The 25,915-nt window shown below is 38.7% G+C and overlaps 1 protein-coding gene across 1 annotated transcript in view; it reads left to right on the plus strand.

Annotated features, from left to right (window-relative positions):
• Positions 1 to 3,302, plus strand: part of npr2 (natriuretic peptide receptor 2) — a 200,743-nt gene extending 197,441 nt beyond the window's left edge. Inside the window, exons 21-22 of the mRNA XM_028804819.2 lie at positions 605 to 696; positions 2,793 to 3,302. Of these exons, the coding sequence (XP_028660652.1) occupies positions 605 to 696; positions 2,793 to 2,855 (155 nt within the window). The 3' untranslated portion in view covers positions 2,856 to 3,302. The remainder of the gene's footprint in view (positions 1 to 604; positions 697 to 2,792) is intronic.
• Positions 3,303 to 25,915: the final 22,613 nt, after the last annotated feature.

Raw genomic sequence — 25,915 nt, forward strand, 5'->3', positions numbered from 1 at the left:
CACCATACAAAGGGGTTTTCAGGAATGCACTATCTTTCCTAAATTAAGGAAGCATGTAGCTTAGAATTACATGTATTTCACTCTCTTTAGCTTCTTACTAGCCAACCCCCAAAATCATTTCCAGGGTCAGGGACTCGCCTTTCTTTGCCTACAGGGACACCCGCTACTGGCTCCTGCTGTTCCTACACAAAGCCACCCATACGCCCCTTTGGATTTTCTCATATTATAATACATTTTACTTCATAACATGTGAATTACTACAAACTTTCAAAGAATGGTTTTCTGTTGTGTTGCTTATAAAGTCAACTAAAATCTCCATAGGCATTATTATAGTTGAAATGCTTTTGTGATTTGTGCTATATAAATGTAATGAATTATTATTATTATTATTGTGTAAATTATTTTTAAAAAAGTTTTTATGATCTGCATGAATGCATGTGTTATAATACTTGGTGAGAAGTGGAAAGAAATGATATTTTGAGTCTTTTGGTACAACTACAAGCATTGAATAATGGTGAAATGTTTTACAAAACCTGTCTTGTTCAGATTAGCTCACTTCATCAAATGACATGGGTAAGATTTGTTTTCCTTTTCGTGTTTTCAGCCTTGAAGATTCATGTTTCCTCGGCAACAAAAGAGGTTCTGGATGAGTTTGGTTACTTTGTACTGGAATTGCGTGGTGATGTGGAAATGAAGGTAAGAACGACTAAAGTGGGAGTCGAAGGACACGCGAATGTCACGAGAGCCACATGCGTCTGCTGTTTGCCCTTCGGCTTACAAAACCTTTGCTCTCCTTGGCATTTATACTTGGCATGGAACAAAATGTCATATTCTTGAAAATCGCTCATAAATGCACATTCATTTAAATATTGCCTTAGCTCTTTCAAAAAATATAGAAAGCCTTGAAGAACATATCGCAAGTGACCGTGCTGTCAGGGGTGATAAAATTTAGATTGCGCATTAGTTTATGTTCATCTTAGTGCTGTTTCACTAAGATTTTTCAAAATGAAACAACAAAAAAATAAAATAGAAAGTTTGGTTTTAATTATCAATATTTATTTGATCATTGTTTCCATCGTGACACTGTTTTGGAATAAGTGGGTTTGAGAAATTAACGAGTAAAGTTCGTAAGTCAATCGCTTAAAATCTGGTCATTGTCTGATCCTGGGAAAGTTAATAATTTACATTTATTTGCTTAGTAGACGCTTACCCAAAGTGCCTTATGAAAGAGTTCAACATAATCGAGTAAACATCTGTCTGGGGTTGGTTTGGAAAAAGTGTGATAGGACAGGTTAACAAAATTAATCATCACAAGTGACAAGCTCAGAACAAAATACAAGCGACTTACAATTCCTAGGTTACAAAACCTAGCAGCTAATATCAGACAGAAATTCACCAAACTGGAGTCTTCAAATGCTTTTTAAACACATTGAGGCAGTCAGAGTTTTCAATGGAGGAAGACAATTCATTTCAATAGCTAGGAGCTACACGTGAAAAGAATGTGGACTGAGATTTGGTACCATGTAGAGATGATATCACCATACGCATCAAAAGCAGACCTGAGTGGTCGAGAAGGAGCAGAGGACCTCACAAATGTCTCCGTACATATACAGTAGGTGTTGATCTATTGACTACTCTGTAAGCAAGCGTCAAGGATTTGAACTTAATATGTGTCAATACAGGAAGCCAATGTATTGATCTGAAAAGAGGAATAACATGTGCACACCTTAACTGGTTGAATACCAGGTGAGAATTTCATAAGTCACATGGTGTGGAATTAGTATGGAAATATCAAAATTACCTCAGTAAGCCAAATATGTTAAAGACTTTGGTGAAATAAAGCTGCACAAAGGTTGTCTCAGTGAAAGTGATTATTCTATGGCCTCTTAACATCAGGGAATTGGGATCAAGTCATGGTTTGGTCACCATCTATGTAACGTCGACATGGTCGCACCATTCCCTCATGAGTCTTCTACACATATTTTCTATTAGTCCCACATTCTAAAGAGTCGCAAGTTAAATGAATTGACTACACTTTATTTTCCAGCTTTGAATTAGTGTGCACATTTTTGGACTGGTGTCTCCATAAGCCTTTAATAGAAAACATGGTGATAAAAATGTGTCTCTGAAAAACAAGACTTTTGTGTGCTACCATATAACATGTAATCGTTATATTGGACACAACGTGTTATAACAGAGCATCTTGGGATAATGAAACTGGGCCCAGTCAGGCCACATTGTACAAAACAATTGTGTAAATTGATATTGAAGACCTGTACTGGTTAGTTGTCAGTTGTCATCCTCAAATAGAGTAATCATTTTTTCTCTTGTTGTAGTTAGAAATCAAAAGCTGGCTGATTACGTTACATCTAGAGTTGCCAGCAAACCAAATGCTAACGTGTTTGCAGTGTGTACTGTTCATATGCTGGCATTTGCTTTGGGGTACAAGCCTAGGAAACAACCACTCTCACCATGTACCATGTTTTTAATTGAAATGCTTTTAAAAACCTAATGTGATCAACACAGTTCTAGTCAATACTCAGAAACAAGACTGTTACTTACTGTGTGATGTTACTCACTAATGAGATTAAAATCGATTACTTCACTAATGACTCCCGTACTTGGCACCTTTCACAGTTACTTCCTGTCTTGCACCCTGCGCCCTGTGCCACCAGGATGGGGTGCCACCCCTGCAACCAAGAACTGCACAATGATAGACGGCTGGATTGAATGTAGTTATTTTTTACTGTATACATCAAAATATTAATTCCAATCTGCATTTTTTTTCAAAGGGTAAAGGAAAGATGAGAACGTATTGGCTTCTGGGTGAAAGACAAGATGGTGCTGTAATGTGAGAAGAGTTTGTCATTGTCGGAGGATTTTTTTTTTTTTTTGCAGAAAACAACAGTAAAGTATTGGTGCAGGCTAATGTTTATTTGTTTTAAAATAAATCCTGACCGTATTTGTTAACTGAAATTGCAATTACACTTTTTGTAAAAAAAAAAAAAAAAAAAAATACATAAAAATAAATGAACCTTTTGCCAACAAAGGTATTTGGGGTATATTATACCTTGTTAAAGCTGCAAAAATATATAAAATAATTTTTATGAAGTCATTTATTTCTCATGAAAGTGAGTACTTTTCAAGGACAAACCCTTATTTTTTGTGCTTTCTATATTAAGATTTATATGATGTGTTGGGAAATGAATAATGAATAGATATAATATTTTTTCCTTGTACAAGCTGTATATATGTTTACCTAAGATTGCTAAATATTTTGTTCAAATAAAAGAAATAAAATGCTTTTTAGGAGTTGTTGACTTTACATAATGTTCAAGTTGTTTCTGGAGTATTTCAATGGGGAGGGAGGCTTTACCTGAAACTTAATTTTTACCGGATGATAAAAGTTTATGATATGTCAAGTCAATAATGTTGTTATGAATTGCAGTTTGCCATCACTCCTGTGTGGAGGTTCCACATTATTATTATTTAAATGTCTGTACTTTTTTTTATCTCAAACTACACCATTTGGTGCAATACTTTTTATGGTCAATTTCATTTTGTGATGAACTTTCCATGACTGCAGCTATAATGTTTGCAGCAATAATGGCTGTTGGTAGGCATGCGACCAGAGTGCCATGTTAAGTAGGCACTCAAAACTATTTAGGATGGTGCTGTCCTTTGTTTAACAGCCAAGCTTTTGGGCTACCAAAAAAAAGTATTTTTAATTTGTGGTCAAGACCTCTAATGGCAATAGTTTGCTTTTATTTTGATTTTTTTGGCTGTAGTTTTGTTTGTTTTGTCGGAGTACTTAAATGCCAGTCCATCCCATGACTACTCTTTGCTCACTTACATTTGTTTTTATATTTCTTCATTTCTTAATTCTTGCTTTTCTTTGGGTCTCAGACCAGCTTTATAATCACCTAAGTAATATAAATACTTGAGCAACACGTTCATTCAAAAGCACCTGGATATAAATAAATGGTGGAAAAAAACGGTCTTTTGGAAATATAACTTGGCTAAATACAAGCCATGATAAAAAAAGAAGATGTACTCTTAGACAAAAGCTGTAAGCCTGTGAGACAATGCCAAATAAATTGAGAAGAAAATGCTGTACATACCTTCTGCTTTGGCTGCTACAAAACAATGTACATACCAATGACGATATTTTCCTCTCAGTTCCAGTGCACTCGTGCCGCCTGATGGGAATTGTAGTCCTAATGTCAATGCTATTTTATGAGTTGCCCTTCCTCCCATTACAACTCCTATGATATAAAGCTATATTTTCAGTTGGATCAACAGCAAGTTATAAGCAAAATTTCATGAAAATCTGTTCAGCCCTTTTTTATGATTATTGAACAAACAAACACACAAACGGAAACGGCTTATGATTTTATTTATAAAGATATGTAAATCAATTTTTTTATTGTCCAAATAAAAATGGAACATCATCACAAAAATACATAATTTGCATATTACTGTTTGTAAACTCTTGCACAATATTAGATCGAAATTCATTAAAAATGAATGATGCCAAAGTATACAAAATAACCAGAATGTATGTATTACCAAATTTTCCATTACACTGTCCAGTTGTCCATCACACTGCTTTCTTCGCCTCTTGTCAGTCTCTCTAAGATGATCTCCCTAGCTTGGTCACTGCTACTTGTGGCAGATGAGTCCTTGCCCCAACAACACTCAACTGTAAGCTCACTGACCTAAGGAGGCTTTATATTTATATACCCTACTCCTGGGGTTGTTTCCATTTAAGGCCAAAGTCACATTCTGCATTAAAGTTTTAGGCCATTGATCCATATTGTCCTTTAGTGACCCTTAAGATGCCAACACGCCTTTAAAAAGCTCAGTATATTAAGTACCTTCAAGGCTCTCTCGTGGTTCCAATGTTTTATTTTGAACCATGTGCTATTAAATGACAGGCTGGAGCGAAACAACCCCATATTTAAAAGAAAATTACATTAGAACATTAGAACAATCAGACGAAAACAGGCCATTCAACCCAAAAAAGCTCGCCAGTCTAATCCACTAAATTCTTCTAAAATAACATCAGGTCTAGTGGTAGCTTATTCAAGTGTCTGTCTATAGTTCTCTGTGTAAAGAAAAACATAAGGTTTTTACAAAATTTACCTTTAACAAGTTTCCAAATGTGTCTCCTTTTCCTTGATGAACTCATTTTAAAATAACAGTCTCGATCCACTAGACTAATTCCCTTCATATTTTTATAAACTTCAATCATGTCGCCTCTTGATCTTCTTTTGCTTAAACTGAAAAGGCTCAGCTCTTATAAGCTTTCTTCATAACTCATCCCCTGTAGCCCTGGAATCAGCCTAGTCGCTCTTCTCTGGACCTTTTTGTAGCCTGGAGACCAAATCTACACACAATACTGTAGAAGAGGCCTCACCAGTGTGTTATAAATCTTGAACATAACCTCCTTGGACTTCTACTCCACATTTCAATGGCTTCTATACACTGTCAGGAAGTCGATAGCTTAGAGTCCACTATGACTCCTAAATCCTTCTCATAATGTGTGTTCTCAATTTTCAGACCATTGTGTATTGAAACCTAATATTTTTACTTCCTATGTGTAATAGTTTACATTGTGACAGTTTGAAGGTCGTCTCGACCCCTTGAACCCTCTGACCACTCTTCAGACACCAGGTAAAAGCCCAATAATTATTTATTCGGACAATATTAAAGTGCACAAAGCACCTACACTCCACAATACTCATATAATAATCAATAATAAACAATCAATACAATCCTCCACACTCCCAGACGCGTTGCCACCCTTCCACCCAGCTCAGCTCCCTCGTCTGGGTTTCCCACAGTCCTTTATAGTCCATGATCCGGAAGTGCTCCTGAACCCTTGTCCATGTGACTCATTAGCACTTCCGGGTTGGATGAAAACTCTCCTTCTTCATCCCGGAAGTACGTCGTTTCCTCTGTCGCAGTAATTAAGACGTACTTCCGAGTTATAGGGCACATGTAAGTCCTTGAGCTTCCCTGCAGCGTCCTCTGGAGGGCCCCACGGTGTCCAGCAGGGTCGGGAATAAAAACTCCATTGTCCATGATTCCCTGCTGGTCTTTGGGGCACTTCCTTGCTACAGGGAGGGCTCCATCTAGTGGCCTGGGGGTATTGGCCGGGATGAACGACACCAGGCCATCTCCCACAACATTTACTGCCATTAAACATTATCTGCCACAAATCTTCCCAAATCTGTATGCTGTCTAAATCCCTCTGTAATGATTCAACAGATTCCAGATCAGTGGTGGCTCGTAGCTAAAATTAGTGGGGGTGCTGCTCCAGAAAATTTCTAGCCTTTGTTTTAAAATTGTGTAAAAGGAAACAAACATGTATAAAAAGAAAATTTATTCAGAAACTTGATAAAATCCTAAAAGAACAAAATCGAACATTTTTTACTTACTATAACCTGTATTGTTACAGTTCAAGCTTGATCTGTTTATTTAAAAATGAAATCCATTCTTCTTGTTTTAATTTGCGCAAAAATATCAATAATTTTCTCCTTGATCTCTGGATGACACGGGAAGCAAAACAGTGCATTTTTTACTTCACAGCCGCAAAGCCAACTTTTCCGTTGGTACCATTCAGAATTAAAGCTACGAATATATTTCTTGTTGTTGCTTATGCCTGGCTGAGATATTAGAATATCATGTGTTGAACGACCTCTTTTCTTAACTGTAAGTTTCTCATGGAGAGACAGATGTGAAAACCTAAGCTGTTGAAGTTCACTTACAGTCACAGAACTTATTTCTTGGGGATGCAAGGCCATGGTTAAAGTTTTCTGTAAAATAAATGAACAAATAGAATAGCTGGAAGCAGGATAATAATCTAATTCTACACTTTATCACATTCAAGAATATGGTACACGGTTTTTAAGCACAACAAATGTGGAGTAAAAAAAAAACACTACCTTCCACCAGCACGCCAGGGTCGGCACTGCGGGAGCAACAGTGCTCTCTCTCCCTCGCAGCCTTGCGTACAACAGCCACACACCACGCCGCTGGAACTGTGAAGCGCACAGTTCTATGCAAAGATTTTTGTATCTTTTTCATAAACTGGGGGATGGCTACTGACATTAAGCTTAAGGATTATATATTGTACAAGTATAAAGAAAGAATTAAAGAAAAAAGGACTCATTATATTAAATGTTATCGATAATATCAAGTGGAAATAGGGGGTGCTGCAGTTCCACAGTGCCTATATGTGGGCTGCCACTGTTCCAGATTATCTGCCAATCTACCTATCTTGGAATCATTTGCAAACTTAACCAGTTTGTTACTTATATTCCTATACAAATCATTTACATATATCCATCCATCCATATATTAAACATTAAATTAAATTAATTATAATTAAAAAGTATAAGCGAGGACGAATTTATGATTTACCATCTCACTGAAACTCAAAAAGGACATAAGCCTTGAAGTGAAAATCAGCAAAAAATCACTAGGCCATGAATAAAAAATGCAGACCTCACTTATCCAAATTGGCCTAGCCAAAAATTGACCTCCGCAGACAGAACAGAAAATGGGGAAGGCTTCTAAATTCAAAAACCCAGAATAGCAGAGTGTTATGAGAGTGTTTAATTATTTCCTACCTCTTTCATGCATTTTTCTGACTCTAGGTTCCTCTCATTATGGGGTATTTATCATGAGAATTAATTTCTTTTATTTATGCATTTATCTGAAGTGTTTTTCTGAAAAGTTTAAATTAGTTAATATTTTACTGTGACGCCATTATTGTTTACTTTGGGCATCACCATGTTTGTGTTGGCTGGAATGTTTTTCCTACCCGGTCATTCCTAAATAGGAAAACCATGGTAGCCATAAACAAACCTGATGAGGCTAAAAATAAACAACAATGGAATTGCAGTAAAATATTTGCGGATAATAACTAAAACACATCCTCTTTGTGTGCTTGTGCTGTACTGATTGACTACAGTAATCCCTCGCTATATCGCGCTTCGCCTTTCGCAGCTTCACTCCATCGCGGATTTTATATGTAAGCATATTTAAATATATATCGCGGATTTTTCGCTGCTTCGCGGGTTTCTGCGGACAATGGGTCTTTTAATTTCTGGTACATGCTTCCTCAGTTGGTTTGCCCAGTTGATTTCATACAAGGGACGCTATTGGCAGATGGCTGAGAAGCTACCCAGCTTACTTTTCTCTTTCTCTTGCGCTGACTTTCTCTGATCCTGACGTAGGGGGATTGAGCAGGGGGGCTGTTCGCACACCTAGATGATACGGACGCTCGTCTAAAAATGCTGAAAGATTATCTTCACGTTGCTATCTTTTGTGCAGCTGCTTCCTGAAATGACATGCTGCACGGTGCTTCGCATACTTAAAAGCTCAAAGGGCACGTATTGATTTTTGCATGTTTGTTTTTCTCGGTCTCTCTCTCTCTCTTCCTGCTCCTGACGGAGGGGGTGTGAGCTGCCGCCTTCAACAGCTTTGTGCTGCGGTGCTTCGCATACTTAAAAGCAAACAGCCCTATTGATTTTCCTCTGCCTTTATGACAGTCTCTGCTCCTGACGGGCACTCCTTTGAAGAGGAAGATATGTTTGCATTCTTTTAATTGTGAGACAGAACTGTCATCTCTGTCTTGTCATGGAGCACAGTTTAAACTTTTGAAAAAGAGACAAATGTTTGTTTGCAGTGTTTGAATAACGTTCCTGTCTCTCTACAACCTCCTGTGTTTCTGCGCAAATCTGTGAACGAAGCATGACAATATAAAAATAACCATATAAACATATGGTTTCTACTTCGCGGATTTTCTTATTTCGCGGGTGGCTCTGGAACGCAACCCCCTCGATGGAGGAGGGATTACTGTACTCTGGTTTTGATTCTTCTAATTTGATCCTTCGCCTAAGTTTCTGGTTGCCATATTGAGTTTAGATGAAAGATGTGGCAGATTTGTTTGGTTCAGAACTTTACTTGACTATTTTAATATGTTTATCTTGTAGTCACTATTTTTCCGTAAGTTGCTTCCTCTTGATGGCATTACAGAGAGGAACTTTGAAGCGTCTTGCACATAATAATCAAAGCTGTGTTTTTTAATTAATGAGATTTTTCAAATTTAAAACAAAACCAAAACAAATTATATCAAAAATGTTTGCCTACAAAAAGCAAACCAAACGCCAACAAAACCATTTTCACAGCCCAACAATCAAATTTTCAGAAATTAAAGCAAAAGATTGAAAAAAGCAAAAACAAATAGATAGATAGATAGATAGATAGATAGATAGATAGATAGATAGATAGATAGATAGATAGATAGATAGATAGATAGATAGATAGATAGATAGATAGATAGATAGATAGAACTTTATTTGTCCCTAGAGGGAAATTTAAAGGCCAAAGAAAGGGAATCCAAGGATGAAGGAGCTGAACACCAATAAAATGAGAGAGAGTCAATGTTTAAGAGTTAGCCGTGAGTCTTATGCAGGTTTATATACACCTCGGGGTAGTCTCACCACTAGAGTTTCAGGGAGGTCTACACCCTTAGGCTCAACATTTAAAACCAAGAAACATAAATATAACTAAGGAACTAAGAAATATATCCTACGTAAAATACATTAATAAAAAGTCATTAATAAACTATAAAATATGTATTGTGTGGTAATCAAATATAAAGATAAGGAATACACAAACCGAACATGCAAAATAATATTTCAAAGACAAAAAAAGAATATCTTAAAAAGAAAAGACATTTAACCCAGCGATAAAACCCTGGCTACTCCGCGAGGTGCTTTGCATTCCTGCTGAGCCTCCTTCATTTCATGTTCTGCACAGTTGATGCCTATTGTCCTTTCTGCAATATCCTGTCCACATACAGTGTGTACTTTTCTCTGGACAGTCCCATTTGTTTGTCACGTGAATATGGCATTGTGACAATATCCATCTGCCAGTGTGGGGATTTGCCGGGCAGTTTCCATGTCCTGTAACCCCCTCTTTGGCCTTTCAGCCCCTTGTCCACTATGAAATCTATTGCAGTGTATATTGAGCTGAAGTATACAGTAGTATTGGATTCTCTTATGGTTTATTTCTGTATTCATTTGTCCATTTTTAATCATTCTCCTCCTTATCAATTATGGGCTCAGAAAGAAGAGATTAGTGACTCTAAAGTGGCCTTGGCTGAATAATTGAGCCTCATGATGTACTAACATCTAGTCCAGGTTTGGTTCCAGCTTTGTGCCCAGTGCTGTTCAAATTAGTCTTCAGCCCCTCTCTCTCTCTCTCCCACTCCTGTAATTGTGAACATCTTAAGCTGGGGTGATGACACATAAATGGATGAGTATTTTAAGTACAGAACACAGTCTACATAAGGAGAGCTCATTCCGGTCCTCGAGTAATGCACTGGTATCATTTTCTTTACTAGTCTCCACACTTCCAGGTGTACTGAGCCTCCCTTCTGTGGGTTAGGGGTAGGATTGTATTACAGCACATCTTTCAGACACAGAAGCTGATTTCAATGGTGAATTAAACTCTTTAATTGATAAGACAGCTTATTCTACAGCATTTTTGCTAGCTGGGGTTGCAGAGTGCTGTGCTGTGCTGGTTCTTGTCTTGCACCCACTTCTACAGGGATAGCCTTTGGCTCCATGCAATTCTAAAACTGGGGTAGGTTAGTTAAGACAATGGATTGATGGATGGTCTTTAATTAAACATGTGGGCAGAGTTCTCCAGGTCGCATTCCCTTCTTGTGTTCGCATTTGAAGGCAGAAATGTTCAACACCACAATCTGAGCAAACACTTTTATTTTTTGCCTTTATTGCACATCTCTGTAGAGGATAAATGAACCTCAGAAAATGGATAGATTTTTTCCTTCATTTACAAGAAGGTCTGCACTTGTACACAAATGTCAGGTTAACTTAAAGGTTACCAAAAGCAATTGAGCCTCTGGATTTAAGAATCTGAAAAATATTTGTGTAATCACGTACTCTCTTAGCACAATGGCCTTTAGGTCTGGTGGTTAGCTTGTTGGATTTGAAATCACAAGGCTGTCCCTGACTTTGTGTGATTTTGAGTGGGAGGCTTTGTATTTCTATATTCAAAATGTAAAAAAAAAAATATAAATCTAATCAATTATAAATAACTCTGTGCTTATAAAGCACCTTAGGAGGGTGCTCATTATTCAGAAGCAATATGTATAAGCTGCGGTTGGCTGGCACCCTGCCCGGGGTTTGTTTCCTGCCTTGTGCCCTGTGTTGGCTGGGATTGGCTCCAGCAGACCCCCGTGACCCTGTAGTTAGGATATAGCGGGTTGGATAATGGATGGATGGAATATGTATAAGACGAAGAGGGTTTACTTGTGTTCGTAAACCTCTTCATACTTCACTATGCTGTGATTGTCACTCCCACAGTCAAAAGATCACATGCCTGAAGTCAGGAGTAATAAATAATTTGTCAAGTGGAGGAGTAGTTCAGGCTGCTATGCACAGACTTGACTTCTGTGAAGCAGACTGGCCGACCAAACCCTCAGGGATCCAGCGTGTTTTTACAAGCGTAAGTAGTGGGGAGTCTTCTGATGGTCATACTGTCGCAACTCTGGTCTTTGTCTCTTACTTTTTCCTTGTGATTTTTGTTTTATCAGTCTTCATAACTTTATTAATTACAGCATTTTCAAATGATTCATCATTAGTTTTGTTAACTTCCAGTCATGCCATTTTGTAGTCATTTCACAGAAAGTAGTCCCAGAAGATACACGTATTACATCATCAATGCGGCGCTATATAGACTGGCACAACAGAGCCATAATTATCCAAGTTTGGCTGATTCTAATAAAAACTGTGCATTTCACTACGTCCTTTATTGACATCTCAGCTCCTGACTTAACTGCTTTTATTTTTCGATTAATAGGTACTTTCCATTTTGATGCTTTCTTTTAGTCTTCTGGTTTTAATACTTTGCCTGTTTTAATGACTCCTTTCCTAGGACCTCATTTGTAAAGCCTGCATACACACAGAAAGAGGCTTGAAATGTCTATATGCTACTTTCAAAGGAAACATCAGGATTTATAAAAGAAAAGTTGACAGGGGAACATTCATATATTTATGGTAACTTTGACTCATGTGTGCGCAACATTTCGAAGAAACTGGGAAACGACGAGACTATTTATTGAGCAGGGAAATGCAGACAAACCAGCTAAATGACGATTCACATGTGAAATTCATATCTCTGAGTTGTTATTATAATGTGGCATCTCACTATCTGACCCTCTTCTTTCCCACCCTCACTTTTACTCACTTTTGAGTAAACCGGTCTCCACGTATTACTCTGCACTCTGCAACTCACCCTACAAATGCCCCCCTTTGGTTTCACTATAGTCTAATGATCTCTGTCCACTGGCTTCCCCTCTCTCCTGGCACAATATATTTAGGAAAGTTTGATTTGGCTTGAAGAATCCCAATTATCAATTAACACAACTAAAAATACTTCATAGACTTTACCCAAGACCCTCAGAATCATTTTTAATGCGTACCTCCTCTGATCCACTTTGCCACCTCAGTTCGCTTGGTTTGCCTGGCACTTTTTTATACATGTTCTGAAACTGCTCCCCTGTCTTTTCTCTTTGGACACAAGTCTGTCACTTTTCTCTTCATCGCCTTCTGTGACTGTTACTCTGATACCCCAGCACCTTCTTTTATTGGACCTCTCTACTCTCGCTCTCACTTCTCACCACCATGAATTGTTCTGTCTTACCACTTCAGCAGCCAAATTACTTCTTGCCTCTCAACAGAAAACCCCAGTGCTTGTGATTATTAGCAGCTGGTGTTCCTCGTTTTTGAGTTTAATTTCCCTGTTCTAATGCCAAATCAGTTGTGTTCATTGAGAACTGGTCTGCCTCGGCTCAGTCGGTTAGAACCTGGTTGTCTGGGACCCATTAGTTTGTTCTTTCTATTCTTCTAGTCTACTCTGTCTGTGTGGTTAGTTTGCTATTAGGAGTTTTTTTGTTCTGTTTTTGTTGGGGGATGCCATTGGATTGCACTACTACCTTCTTAGTTGGTTTGCCATAAAAACAGAAATTGCTTTGATCAGAAAAAAAAAAGAAAAGAAAAGAAAACAACACTTGGATGCTGGTATCTCTGCATTAGTATCTCAAACAGTCGCAACAATAATGATATCACTGCCACAAGTCTCCTTGGGAATGAAGTGATGTAAGAACTCCATGAATCCATAAAGAGGTTGCCAAAAGATTGATAAGAAATACTATAAATTCTTAACCAAAACTCAACAATAATACATCAAAATTGTTCTTTACAACTGTGACAGATTAAGGTCTCTGTGACCCCTTGAACCCTCAGACTACACGTCAGACACCAGATAAAAGTCCAAATAATAATATTTATTATAATAATAAGCGCACAAAGCACCACTACTCCACACTACTCTAATAATTAATAAAGAATAATCAATCAATACAATAATCCTCCACACTCCCAGATGCGTTGCCACCCTTCCACCCAACTCAGCTCAACGTCTGGGCTTTCCCATGGTCCTTTTATATTCCCTGACCCGGAGGTGTTCCTGTCCAACCATCCACTAGTCCTTATGACTTCCGGGTCAGGGTAAAAGTCCTTTTCCTCAACCCGGAAGCACGTTGCTTCTTCTTGTCATGTGATCATGACGCACTTCCGGGTTATAGGGCACGTAAGTGTCCTTGAGCCTCCCTGCAGCGTCCTCTGGTGGGCCCCACGGTGTCCAGCAGGGTTGGGAATAAAAACTCCATCGTCCATAAGTCCCTGCTGGTCTTCGGAGCACTTCCATGCTACAGGGAGGGCTCCATCTAGCGGCCTGGGGGTATTGGCCGGGGTAAATGGCCGGCCATCCCTCACACAACATAAAAATCTAAAATTATAACATGGACTTTGATTTAAAACAGATATCCTGTCTTTTAGATCCAATCAGGTCTTGGTTGGCTTTAACATCCAAAAATCGGGAGTGGTCTCCCCTAAACTTTCTCGTATACTCAGATATGGGGATGGATATTTGAGGAGTAAACCACAAGACAATGGTTATATTTTTATATTATGTACAATAAAGAACCATCAACAACAAATCAAATCAAATTATTATAAAAGTAAAGTGGAACTGCTGCATGAATAAAACATAAACTACCACTTCCGGTTAGCAGAAGTAGCCCAAAAGTTGATAGAAATCTATGTTTTGAACCTAATACTTGTATGCAAAATTTGGTTGACCCAAGTGAAAGTGTACTCAATTTATCAAATTTAACTATACAAACACACAGACAGACACACAGACATAATTCCAAAAATTGTATTGTTGGACTCAGGGAGGTCTAAAACGTCGAGATTCATCAAAATCTCAAAATTGAATTTTTAGAGGATTACCATACTTTCCCTTTACTTCATATAAGAGAAAGTAATAAGAAGAAAGTTATTATCAGGTTCAAGGACAGCCTGCTTTGACTAAAGCATCAAGAACTGCCATTATAGTGCTAAGTACCTGCACCTCTTTTGAAGGGTTTAAAGTTCTGGGTCTACACTCCATGCTGCCCATACAGCAAGAACACAAGAAAGGTGTTTAATCTTAATAGTTATAAAAATCACTGACCTGATAGTCTTGTCTAACCTTATTCTTAAAATAAAAACGGGTCCCACCTTGCCAAGTTAGGTACAGTGTTAGTCCATTTTGTCAATGAAGGGGTCCTGTGACCTTTTAGCAAACCTCCATAGCCCCTGTGTCTCTCTTGCTTTCTTACACTTATACAGCACCCAGTAGTTCTGTTGCACCTCAACCTGAATGAATGTTTTAACTCTCTTGTGTTTCAACATTCGTCTTATTGCTTACAGAGAACTGTTTACTGTCTGGTGCTGCTCTGGTCTCACTTTTCTCCTGGTAAACAGTTTCCAACCAGAAAAATTCATTTAATCCAAATTTAGAAACATTTTTAAGTTCATAATTGCCTTTATGATCAACTGGTAGAGAAGGAGAGGAAACCAAAAGTTAAATAGAGGCAACTCATTGATAAAATAAACCATCTGTCTTGAGGATATGTCAAAGTCTGGGGGACTTAGAGCCAGTGGTCGTTTACCCAAGTCTGGCATTTCTCCATCTCCATCACACTGCTGTACAGGGCAGCATTTGTGACATGAATAATATGATGGTGTGAGACTTGAGGGATGCCATTATTTTCCAAACTGTTCCATAGTCACCTTCCAAAGAGGTTCTGGTCAATGCAGCAATAAGACTAGGTGTCAAAGCAGGACATGGAGAAGAGAAAAAGATAGGACACTGGTCACCCTTAACAAAAATATCTTACACTAATTTGATAAACTGAACGGGGCACCAGTCTATCGCAGGGTACACTGAGATGGGAAAATTAACAATTACCAGTTAGCCTAACCTGCACACCTTTTAGCCTTTTAGATCTGGAAGTATAATGCAAGTATTAAGAGGAAAAAGCCACATAGACATGCAACGAGGACAGGATCTGAACCCAGTCTCCTAGTGCTATGGGACAGTACCCACCTTAATGGACCTAAATGCTAAACCTTGGCAGACCTTTCTCACACTGACAAGCAGAGCATTCTGAAGCCTGGTTACTCGGCAGATGAAGGCTATGTGGCACTTTTATTTATCTAGGCCTTTTATTTTTTATTCTCATCATTTACTCCAAGGTAGAGGCTTTTCAAATTTCAGCAAATTAAGGTAGAGCTCCTAAAGTTGAACCATAGCACTGACTGGAGTGACCTTGTAGATCCATTTTGATGCTCAGTTGTCATGTTGGTGTCCCCCATCTGAAAAATGTGGTGGCTCCTTTATTGTTTAAGCTGCCATATTCCCCAGTCAATCAAACCTGGCTCTCCATGGCCTGTGCCCTCATGAGTGCTTTCATGCAGCGCTTGGCTAAACATGTCAACCCCAAGCTGGCCGCGTCTGAATTCATTCTGTCATCATGCACTTCAGCTCTGGCAGCGGTAGCGTCTTCTTCGTAGATGTACACTTGAAACCTTTGATACCACCGTTCTTTCAGATTTGACTTAATTCTCTGGGCGCACTCACTATTCAGGTAACAAAAGAAGTTCAAGAAAACATAGAGGAAAATAGGCATAAATGAAAAACCTAAACAAAAATGTTTTTATAGAATATACAGGATCTGCTTTTTTGTCTTTAATAGAACTAAAGGATTACATGTCAAACTTCTTTGTCACCTTGAGGGAATCGGAGTAGAAGGGTGAAATACAGAAGATCGCTCTGACTTTTTTTCCCCCTCATCTTCAAATCTCCTCTAGATATTTCATGGACACATAGGGTTAAAATTACAAGCAAGTTATATAATAGACAAGCAATTTTACTGATGAATACAATTTTAATTCAATACTGTGTTGCCATAGCAACTAGCCAGTAATCCCAGAGAATCTCGAAACGAAAGACCTGTGATTGGAAACATCAGCTACGGCAGCCACTCTCCTCATTGTGATGAGATAAAACAATTGCCTTGAAGACTTGTACAAAAATAACATGCTTGTGTTACATGCAGAAACGAAAATGCGGCCAGGCTAAAGGCGCTGCAGATGAGGTTGCCGCTTCATTTATGAGTCAGACACATTCAAATTCAAAGCCTCTGATGCGTAATCATCTGTTCTCATAGAGCCAAATAAAATGAACTGAGCTACAAAGTCAAATAAACTGACTGCAAATGATGGTGGCAGTGTCAAAGACCATTAAGAGATGGTTTCCCAGGATTTAAAAGGTTGAATTTTTGACATATGTTTTCATCACTACTGCGGTGGGCTGGCGCCCTGCCCGGGGTTTGTTTCCTGCCTTGCGCCCTGTGTTGGCTGGGATTGGCTTCAGCAGACCCCCGTGACCCTGTAGTTAGGATATAGCGGGTTGGATAATGGATGGATGTTTTCATCACTGTCTAATATGCGAAAAGCCCAAAAACTTCACATTTTTAAGTATCTACGGCTGGTGCAGTGTTTACCATTAATGTTACTATAATAATTAAGTTTACAAAATGACCATCCTCTGACACAGTGTGTTGTAAAAGGCAGTAAAAAAAAAATATGGCGAAAAGAACGTGAAGCCTTCTGAAAGATTCAAAGGACTTTCACTAACCTGTCCAGCAAAGGCTTCACCCACTGGCAGGCCCAAAAATGGGGATATGGCTATAAAAGTTAAAAATACTATCAAAGTCCCAAAATACGTGAATGCCTTCCTAGGGAGAGGAACCATAAACCCTCTGGCTTGATGAGGTAAGTTCAAGCAAAAAATCTTTCTAATTCTTTTTTTAAAACAACACAGGCAAAAAGGTTTTGTCTAAAGAGACAGTCTTTAACAAGCAAGTTCCAATTACATAATCAAAAAATAAAACCCTGAATCAGAAAATAACAAGCCAGGAAGCAGTAAAAAGTCAAGCAATTCTCACAAAATCTCCTACAGCTATTAATGATCCATTACTTAGACCCCCTCCTCACTGTCCTCAATATAAAGACAGAGGGAGGACAGAGCAGCAGTGATGTCAGGGTGGCCCTACCTCCTGGGGTTCCAATCACAAAACACAAGGAATGGAGGAGCATCTAGAGATAGCGGACATAAATAATAAAACATAAATAAATATAACAATATTAACAGATGCATAAGAAAGTTTAAAACATCAACAAAATACATGAAAAATACTTCAAACTTAACAGTAAAAAGGAAAACAAACACACGCAAGGGAATAAACCATGGCTGAATTACATCATAGTGAGTGTATGAATCAGCCATGCTGCAAGTGAGATGTCTGTTCCGGTCACACACAAACTCACACTGAGCCGTTATGGAGTGGCCAATCCACCAAACTTGTACATCTTTAGAGTGTGGGAGGAATATGTACAGTACTACATAGAGACGTCCCACAAATATAGACTCCAAACATGCTCTAACCTGGCCAAACAATATTATCCAGTTCCTTAGATGTGCGAAACAACACTGCTAACTTCAAAGCCACCACATTCATTATTATGTTAGGCTAATATGGAGTTGCCACTCCACCTAATCTACAACACATGTCTTTAGAGTGTGAGAGAACACAGTTTCCACAGTAGTGCAATCCTCAATTTCATCACATTACATCATCATTGTTGAGCCCAATTGAAGTCGATGGTCCACCTACATGTGTTTATGTTGCGGAATGTAAGTAGAACACCAGGAGAAATCGCACATGAAACAGGAGCAAGAGACTAAGGAGGTAAGGCAGAGATGTGTGCCCAAGTCCCAGTGGTAGTCATTAAGCATCCATATTTTCATTGTTACAATTATTATTATTATTATGGTAGTGTGCTACAGCAATGCAATTAGTGATGACCCCCTCACTTGAGATTGTAGTGTCTCCTATGTAAATTTTTCTTGAAAGACTCCAGCTATTTTGTTACAATTCAAATACGTGCCATTAGGTTGACTGGCTGCACCATACTGACTTCTTGTGAGCAGTTGTGCATAACTGTGTCTCTCTTTGGGATAGGTGAATTGTATAACGTTACAAAGTTGCAGGCATTCATTTTTCATTTTTCTATTTTCCATGTTCCTTTTGAATTTAAATTCATGTATAGGAAATAATGCAAAGCCTTTTTCTTTCTAATCGACATTTTGTTGGGCCATTGGTGATGTGGTTGTGCATGGCGACCACATCAGTGCAATCATATAAAGGCTGGTATAGTGGTCAACACTTTATCCAAGATTGTGGATAAATTCTAAAAGACTCCAAATCTACCGTATTTTTTGCTCCATAAGACGCACCTGACCATTAGACGCACCTAGGTTTAGAGGAGGAAAACAAGAAAAAAAATATTCTGAACCAAATGGTGTACTAATATGTTTAATAAAATATAGCAGAATAATATTTCAACCATGTAAATGCAACAGCGATATTAAGAAACATCATCACTGTCATTAACAAATAAGGAGAGACTTTAAGGTTCAAGCACTCTTCTAGTTTTATGGAAACCCCAAGAACTCCTCATCGCTAGTGTCAGAATTTATGAAGCTCAGTTGCTCACAATCACTTTGCAGGAGCACGTACCTATCATCACGCGGCATAACCTGTCCAAAGTCACCAGGGGACAAAGCACGTTTGGACCAATGCTCCCTGAAGTTATATCGCCAGTCTATATTTGTAATGCCACAAAGCCCTTCATCTTGTGTTTTGTTGTGAGTTTCCAGTTTGAAAAACGAGAATGCGGTGCAAGCACAGCCCTTGATTCAGCCTGAAGTAGTCCAGCGGCTGGTAATCTGTCGAGTCCAACAGCAAGCCATACTGTCTTGTGAAGTCCGGTAGCCAGTTTGGCTCCCATGGATCAATGTCTAGGTATTCCTCCCACACGAACCTTGCCATAGGTGCATCGGCTGCACGAATGCGCTCAGCTGGGGCGGCTTCGTCTGGTGTCCCGATCAGCTGATGCCAGTTCCTCACTCTCTTGTTCAATCTCCTATTCACTCTCAACAAAATCAGATTCTGAAAAATCAGAGTCCGACTCAGTGATAATGCACGAAACATCGTCTTCTGAGTATTTTGTTTTCTGCACTCGCTTCGCTCCCTCGTGAGACGTCGATGCCATCTTTCCTTTGTTTACATTTCACAACTCACGCACACGCAAGGCTTAGATGCCGAGTCAATGAGTCTAACATTCCTCCAAGCACAGAGGAAATGCCTGTAACGTAACAGTGAGTTTTGTCGCCCTCTACCCCTGGATGTCAACTTTTGTCAGGTAATACACATCATGGTCTGTGACGCAATATTCACTCCATAAGACGCACAGACATTTCCAACCTTCTTTTGGGGAAAAAAGTGCATCTTATGGTGCGAAAAATACGGTACTTAAGCCTTTTTGTTTTTTGACTTCTTGCCAAGCTTTTTTGATTTTGACTTTTGATTTGCATTTTGGTTGCGAGGTAAGAAACAGAAGCCAAAATTCAGGAATTAGGAAATTTAATTAGTACCACCATATAAATGTACTAAGGATTTTAATTTAGTTATACGCAAACTCAAACTAACACTTCAATCTTTATAACAGTGCTATGAAGTGAGATAAACAGCATTTTAAAAATCAACTTTTAAGGGAAATTTGCTGTATGAGTCGTTTACGTCTCACGTCGCAGGGACTGCCTTTACAAAAGTCATTAGGTTTGTATGTTGTAAAGGTTTATTTGTTATCTATTATCTGTTTATTATTAGCAACTGTTATACTGTACATGTATTATTGACTAATTTGGGGATTTGAAGATTTAATTTCTAATGTCAGTTTTATATTTGTTTTTGAAATAAAGTTATTTTTCATTGCCTTTATATTTTCTTTGTTTACGGGACTGCAGTTGTCACCAATGATGATGCCATTGGATGTCACAGTATAAAAATGGCAGAAGTTTCACACTGCTCTCTCAATGAACACAACAACTCTCAACAGCCTATTATGACTTGTTTTTGTTTTTATATTATACTTGCTATGTTTTGCTGTGATTTTTTCCAGCTGTTATGGGTTTTAGAACACGATAAATCCAAACAGTTTTTTAATCTGAACTATTTAATTAGTTGAACGTATTTTGTGCCCTTTCTGGTGTCATTTTGTTTTATATGTGGATGTCACTGTCATTAAAGGGCCATGGTCTCCGACGTCATACTATGTGACGTCAGATGAAAGATGACCGTTTCGATCTAAGGTTGCGGATAACTCGAGCTGAACTGGTAGTGAAGCCTCTTTTCGAAACATTTTTCTACTTAAGTTTTCTAGTTTTGTCTCTGTCCTTCGGACTGCAATTCTTAAAACATGTTTATGATCTTTGGTTTTGTTTACAATTGCACTCCTCTTTGGGTCCTTCCCTTTTTTTACCAGCTACTAACACCACAAACCTTTAGCTTTATTTCCCAAGTAGGCCCCAGCATTAGGAGTTTTGGTGTATTTTGGTGATGTCTGGGTTTTGGAGTTTGACTTCTGCATTCATTTCTGCATTCTGTTGCTGGGTGGCCTCCTGCTGTTGACCTCTTCCTAATCCCAACATGCTCTTTGGCGACTGTATCATTTCCTGATTTTTTTTTTTTTTTTTTGCGCATACAAAAATCCTGGGACTAGGGTTTTATGGTATGTTGGCACTAGAAAAATACAGAAAAGTTATTTCTCCTGGTGCAGTAACCCTTTCAGCCTTCTCCAATCATTTGTTCTCATATTTGTGAATTTAACATCTCATATTTATTTCCTACAGGCAAATGCATGGCCTCCACTACAAGTTGTTTGTAGTTTTCTATTATATTTTTACATAGTGTCAGAATCTTACCTTTCACAAAATCAACTCTGTACACTACTTTTCTTTACATATGTATTAATCTTCCTAGGGGTACCTATTATAATCGTTAATAAATGGAACAACATTTGTATTTATCCCATTATGGTTTTTGTTTTTTTTTGCAAAAAGTAACTCAGGGTAAATGAATAAAGAAATAAATACCCTTTCACTTATTTATATATAACTGGATATTGTGCTTTGTGTTCATCTCCAAAGAGCTCTTCTCTAATCCAATTTAAAAAAATAGAGGACAAAGCAAGAGTACAACATTACTTATCTACAAAATTATGAAAGCCAAATTACTCACTAAATGTTCACAGAAGGAGGATTTTGTGACACCTTAATCCATACTGTATTAGGATCACTGGAAACTGACATAATATGCTAGACAGGGAAGACCCCTTAATGGGATGCTGGTCTACTGCAGCACACACACACACAATTGGCCAAGGTGAAGTCTGCATTCAGCCTAACATCTGCCCGCGTGTTTGGGGTGGAGGAGGCATGCAAAGGAAAATTGACTGAAATTAAAGAAGAGTGTGCATAGAGTCGGTGACTCTGCTCTGAATATGTCTTTGGCAACCCACTACCATATGAAGGACAAAAAGGGGAGCAGATATCCAAAAAGTACACAGACATCCCACACCTTCTTATGTTCTTCTTTTAGTGATGGACCCACTGGATTAGCGTCTTCAGAGACCCCCTAATCAAAAGGCAAGCTTTTAAAATTCACTAAGTTTCAAAAAACACCAAATAAAGAGGAAGGGGAAAACCAATCCAAAGCTGTGGCCCAAAGAACAAACAAAAAGAAAAGTTTCTTTATATATAAAGAATTTATTAGAAAATTCCCAAACGAACAAAGGAGCAAGGTAAAATGAACTGAACAGGATGGCAGTTGATTTAACTCTTTGAGGGCTGAATATCCATCCATCCATTTTCCAACCCGCTGAATCCGAACACAGGGTCACGGGGGTCTGCTGGAGCCAATCCCAGCCAACACAGGGCGCAAGGCAGGGTGCCAACCCACCGCAGGACACACACAAACACACCCACACACCAAGCACACACTAGGGCCAATTTAGAATCGCCAATCCACCTAACCTGCATGTCTTTGGACTGTGGGAGGAACCTGGAGCACCCGGAGGAAACCCACGCAGACACGGGGAGAACATGCAAACTCCACGGAGGGAGGACCCGGGAAGCGAACCCAGGTCCCCAGATCTCCCAACATAAAACAGAAATCAACATAAAACATCTGATGCTGCATGCTGTGGCCACCAGTTTGTGAGGAATGCCCTGCAGATGGCTGCCAGGCTGTCTTCATGTGGCAGCTCTGCCCTGGAGGTGGCAGCGGCAGTCGCAGTGCATCACAATCTGGTTTGTAGCTCTTGTCATTGTTAGTGACGGTCCTCCCAGGTGAACACTGCCATAGGCATGTCAGCTACATTAGAACATTAGAACAATCTAGATGAGAGGTTGATGAGATGTTTAATCTGAGCAGCACTTCTCCCCCTATAATTTCCAAATCCCACAGTACCTCCTTAGTAGTCCCTGTTACCTCTGGGAGGTTATCCGCTTGCTCACTTGTAAACACCTCAGAAAAATGTAAGTTTAGGGCATCCGCTATTTCATTGTCTGTATCTGTTAATTCCCCTTTACTATTTCTGATGCACTTCACCTCCTCCTTGACTGTTCTTTTGCTATTAAAATACTGAAAGAACCTGGTCAGCACCATGATCAGCTGGGGATCGATCAGCTGTTGCTGGTACTGCACATTTGCTTTAGATCACTTGTATCAAAATTGAAGTCTGACAACTCAGAGTTAGCAATAACATACAAAACGTCATCCGTGGAGTAGCACTTTGAGCTACTTTTTGTATGAAAATGTGCTATATAAATAAATGTTGTTGTTATTTTGCTTTATGCATTTGCTTCGATCTCTCACCAGATGTTGATGCCACGTTTCCTCTTGTTTGCTCCTCTCTACTCACGTAAGCACAGGGAATCTTGATCAAATCAATGAAGCTATGTTTCCTTCTACCAAAGAGAGTCCAACTAAAACATAACAGCAGATTTTGTCACTGTTTACATTTGATTACCACCGTCAACTGCATCTGAATGAGTTAAGAAATTAGAAACTGGAGAGAGAGAGCAAAGTTGGAGAAAACAAGCCAAGGTCTTAACCAGGAGTCTAATAAACAAGGTCCAGGACATGAAACAATAATCGTGGTCAAGAAATAAATCAAAAGGATCAGTCACCAGAAGTTTATCTAACCAGACACAAGACTTAAGACAAAAACTGTAGTCAAAACTAAAACATTTGTAATCAGAGACTTTTAACAAATTGTAATAATGCTACAGTTTTAGGAAGAATCCAACAAATTGGCACAAGCCAAAAAGTCCAAGAAGCTGACTTTTATATACCTTCACCTATGATGGCACACAGTTCATGACCCCTGATGTCATCCCTGACAGCCACATAGCAACTGTCAACACTAAAGGCCTAAAATGGTGGTCTGATGACCGACCTCTACCAGGATATCAGTAATAATGAACCAAGATGGACTAGAGCAAGACAGGAGACAGAAAAACCTTTTTTTCAAAAGTGTAGCTCAAGGTTTTTAAATGCACAGAATCAAAGTGACAAAGTGAAACAATGCTTCAATATGTACATTTTCTTAAAATTGTGCCATTACAAACCGTGTCCTTGGGTGCCTGATAAATAAATAGATATCCAAATAAATAAATAAATTTAAAATCCAAACAATACTTCATGAGGTATTCCTCTCGTCAGGGTGTCATCAATGATCTCTTTCTGTGTAGCCTGCTGGATCCTTGATCTGCCACATCAATCAGTGCCCTGAAAAACCGAACTTACACCTCAAACAGCCACCGCAGCTCCTGAACTGCCACCAGTTGGTCACCACAGCTCACCATGGCACCTTGCCCTCAAACAGATGCCTCTACACTCTGGACCCTCCTGTTTATGTATTGTTCCAGGGGCCTCTCTACATTATCATCTTCACTGTTCAGGAAGTACAGACACTCCCAGGAAGCTCCACACCAGCCATCGATCCTGCTCCCTTTTTCAGAGCTCAGCAGAGCCGATGCTGCCTGACTTGTCCTCTCATCAGTGAATACCTCTTGCCAACCGATGTTCTTAGAGAAACTGCTTGTTCTTTCTCATCTCATTGTTGTTTTTTCTGTTGATCTTCCTAAGCACTTAACCCTTCACTTTTTATACTCTTATGGCTCTCTGCTCTGCACCCCATAGTTGGTGCTTGGCAATAAGTGATCACACATGCTCAAGGCACTGATTATGTGCTTAAAACTGTTAAAATCTTTAATAAATTAATCCCATTAAAGCAACCCTCAACTCATCTTACCAAGGATGGTGCCAATAGAGAAGACAAGATGGCACTTGGGGAAGCCACAAATAAATAAATGTGACCATTGAATTCTATGTTCTCAAAAGCATTCAAAACAATGCATACATTATTTTTGAGAGCCCCAGGAACTGTATAGAAAAATTAAAATTCATAGTCGATTAATGACACAAGGCTGATCAAAAACAGAGCAAAAACACACAAATCACAGGATAGAGAACAGTATCTTAAGACATGAGCCAGGGATTGAAGCCAGTAAATCCAAATGAAGCAACAAATCACAAAAAAACAAGAATCCAAAATAAAGCACAATGCCAAAGCTGACCATTCTGTCGCAGCCTCAGCTTTTAAACATCTGGGGCAGCTGCTGCTCAGTTCTATCATCGGGTGGCCCTGCCTCATTGGGGTCTACATGAAAGAGACAGGACACATAACAAAAAAACATTCATTTTTCTATTTTCTAAACCCACTTATCCAGAACATGGTCATGGGGAAGCTGGAGATACCCCAGCAAGCATTTACCAATTCCTGGATGGAGTGCCAGTCCTTAGCAGTACAAGGTACTAGGAGAACACCTCATTATACATAGATAATAAATAACCAGTTTTAAAAGAACACCACACAATTAATGAATAATACATAAAACCAAAAGAACTAACAAAGAAATGTGAGAAGTAATGAATGAAAGTTAACAAAAACAAAAAATAGAAAGAAAATAAATACAAAAAAAAACCAAGCCATGCCTGTAGTATAACATCTGTTGATATTTTTTATGTTTCCTGTTCTCTTGCAGTTGAACCTAGGGGGGTGGGCCCCCCTAATGCTGCTGTTTGAGGACTTCTGCAATTTCCTGTTTTTGTTTTGTCTGTTTTGTTCTTGATTAAGGATTAGCTCATTTTATTAAGGACTTGGTTTTGGTATCCTTGAGATTTGATTTTTTGGCCTAAACTATCTTGCTGCCTTTACTAATTTTTCTTAAAATATATATATATTTTTTGTAAATAAAGGAAACCTTTTTCAATATTGTATTTATATGTATACTGTATTTGTCTATTTTGAGCTTTTTGTGCATGAAGCTCTTATTTTTTTAGATTTATGTTTTGTTTTGAAATTGCTAAGTCAGTTTTCCTTATTATATTTTCTTTTTTCATGAGACTCCATGTTGAATCTCAATTACGGTCATGTGATGTGACAAAATA

This window comes from Erpetoichthys calabaricus, chromosome 7 (assembly GCF_900747795.2).
Source record: "Erpetoichthys calabaricus chromosome 7, fErpCal1.3, whole genome shotgun sequence".
Classification (NCBI taxonomy): domain Eukaryota; kingdom Metazoa; phylum Chordata; class Cladistia; order Polypteriformes; family Polypteridae; genus Erpetoichthys; species Erpetoichthys calabaricus.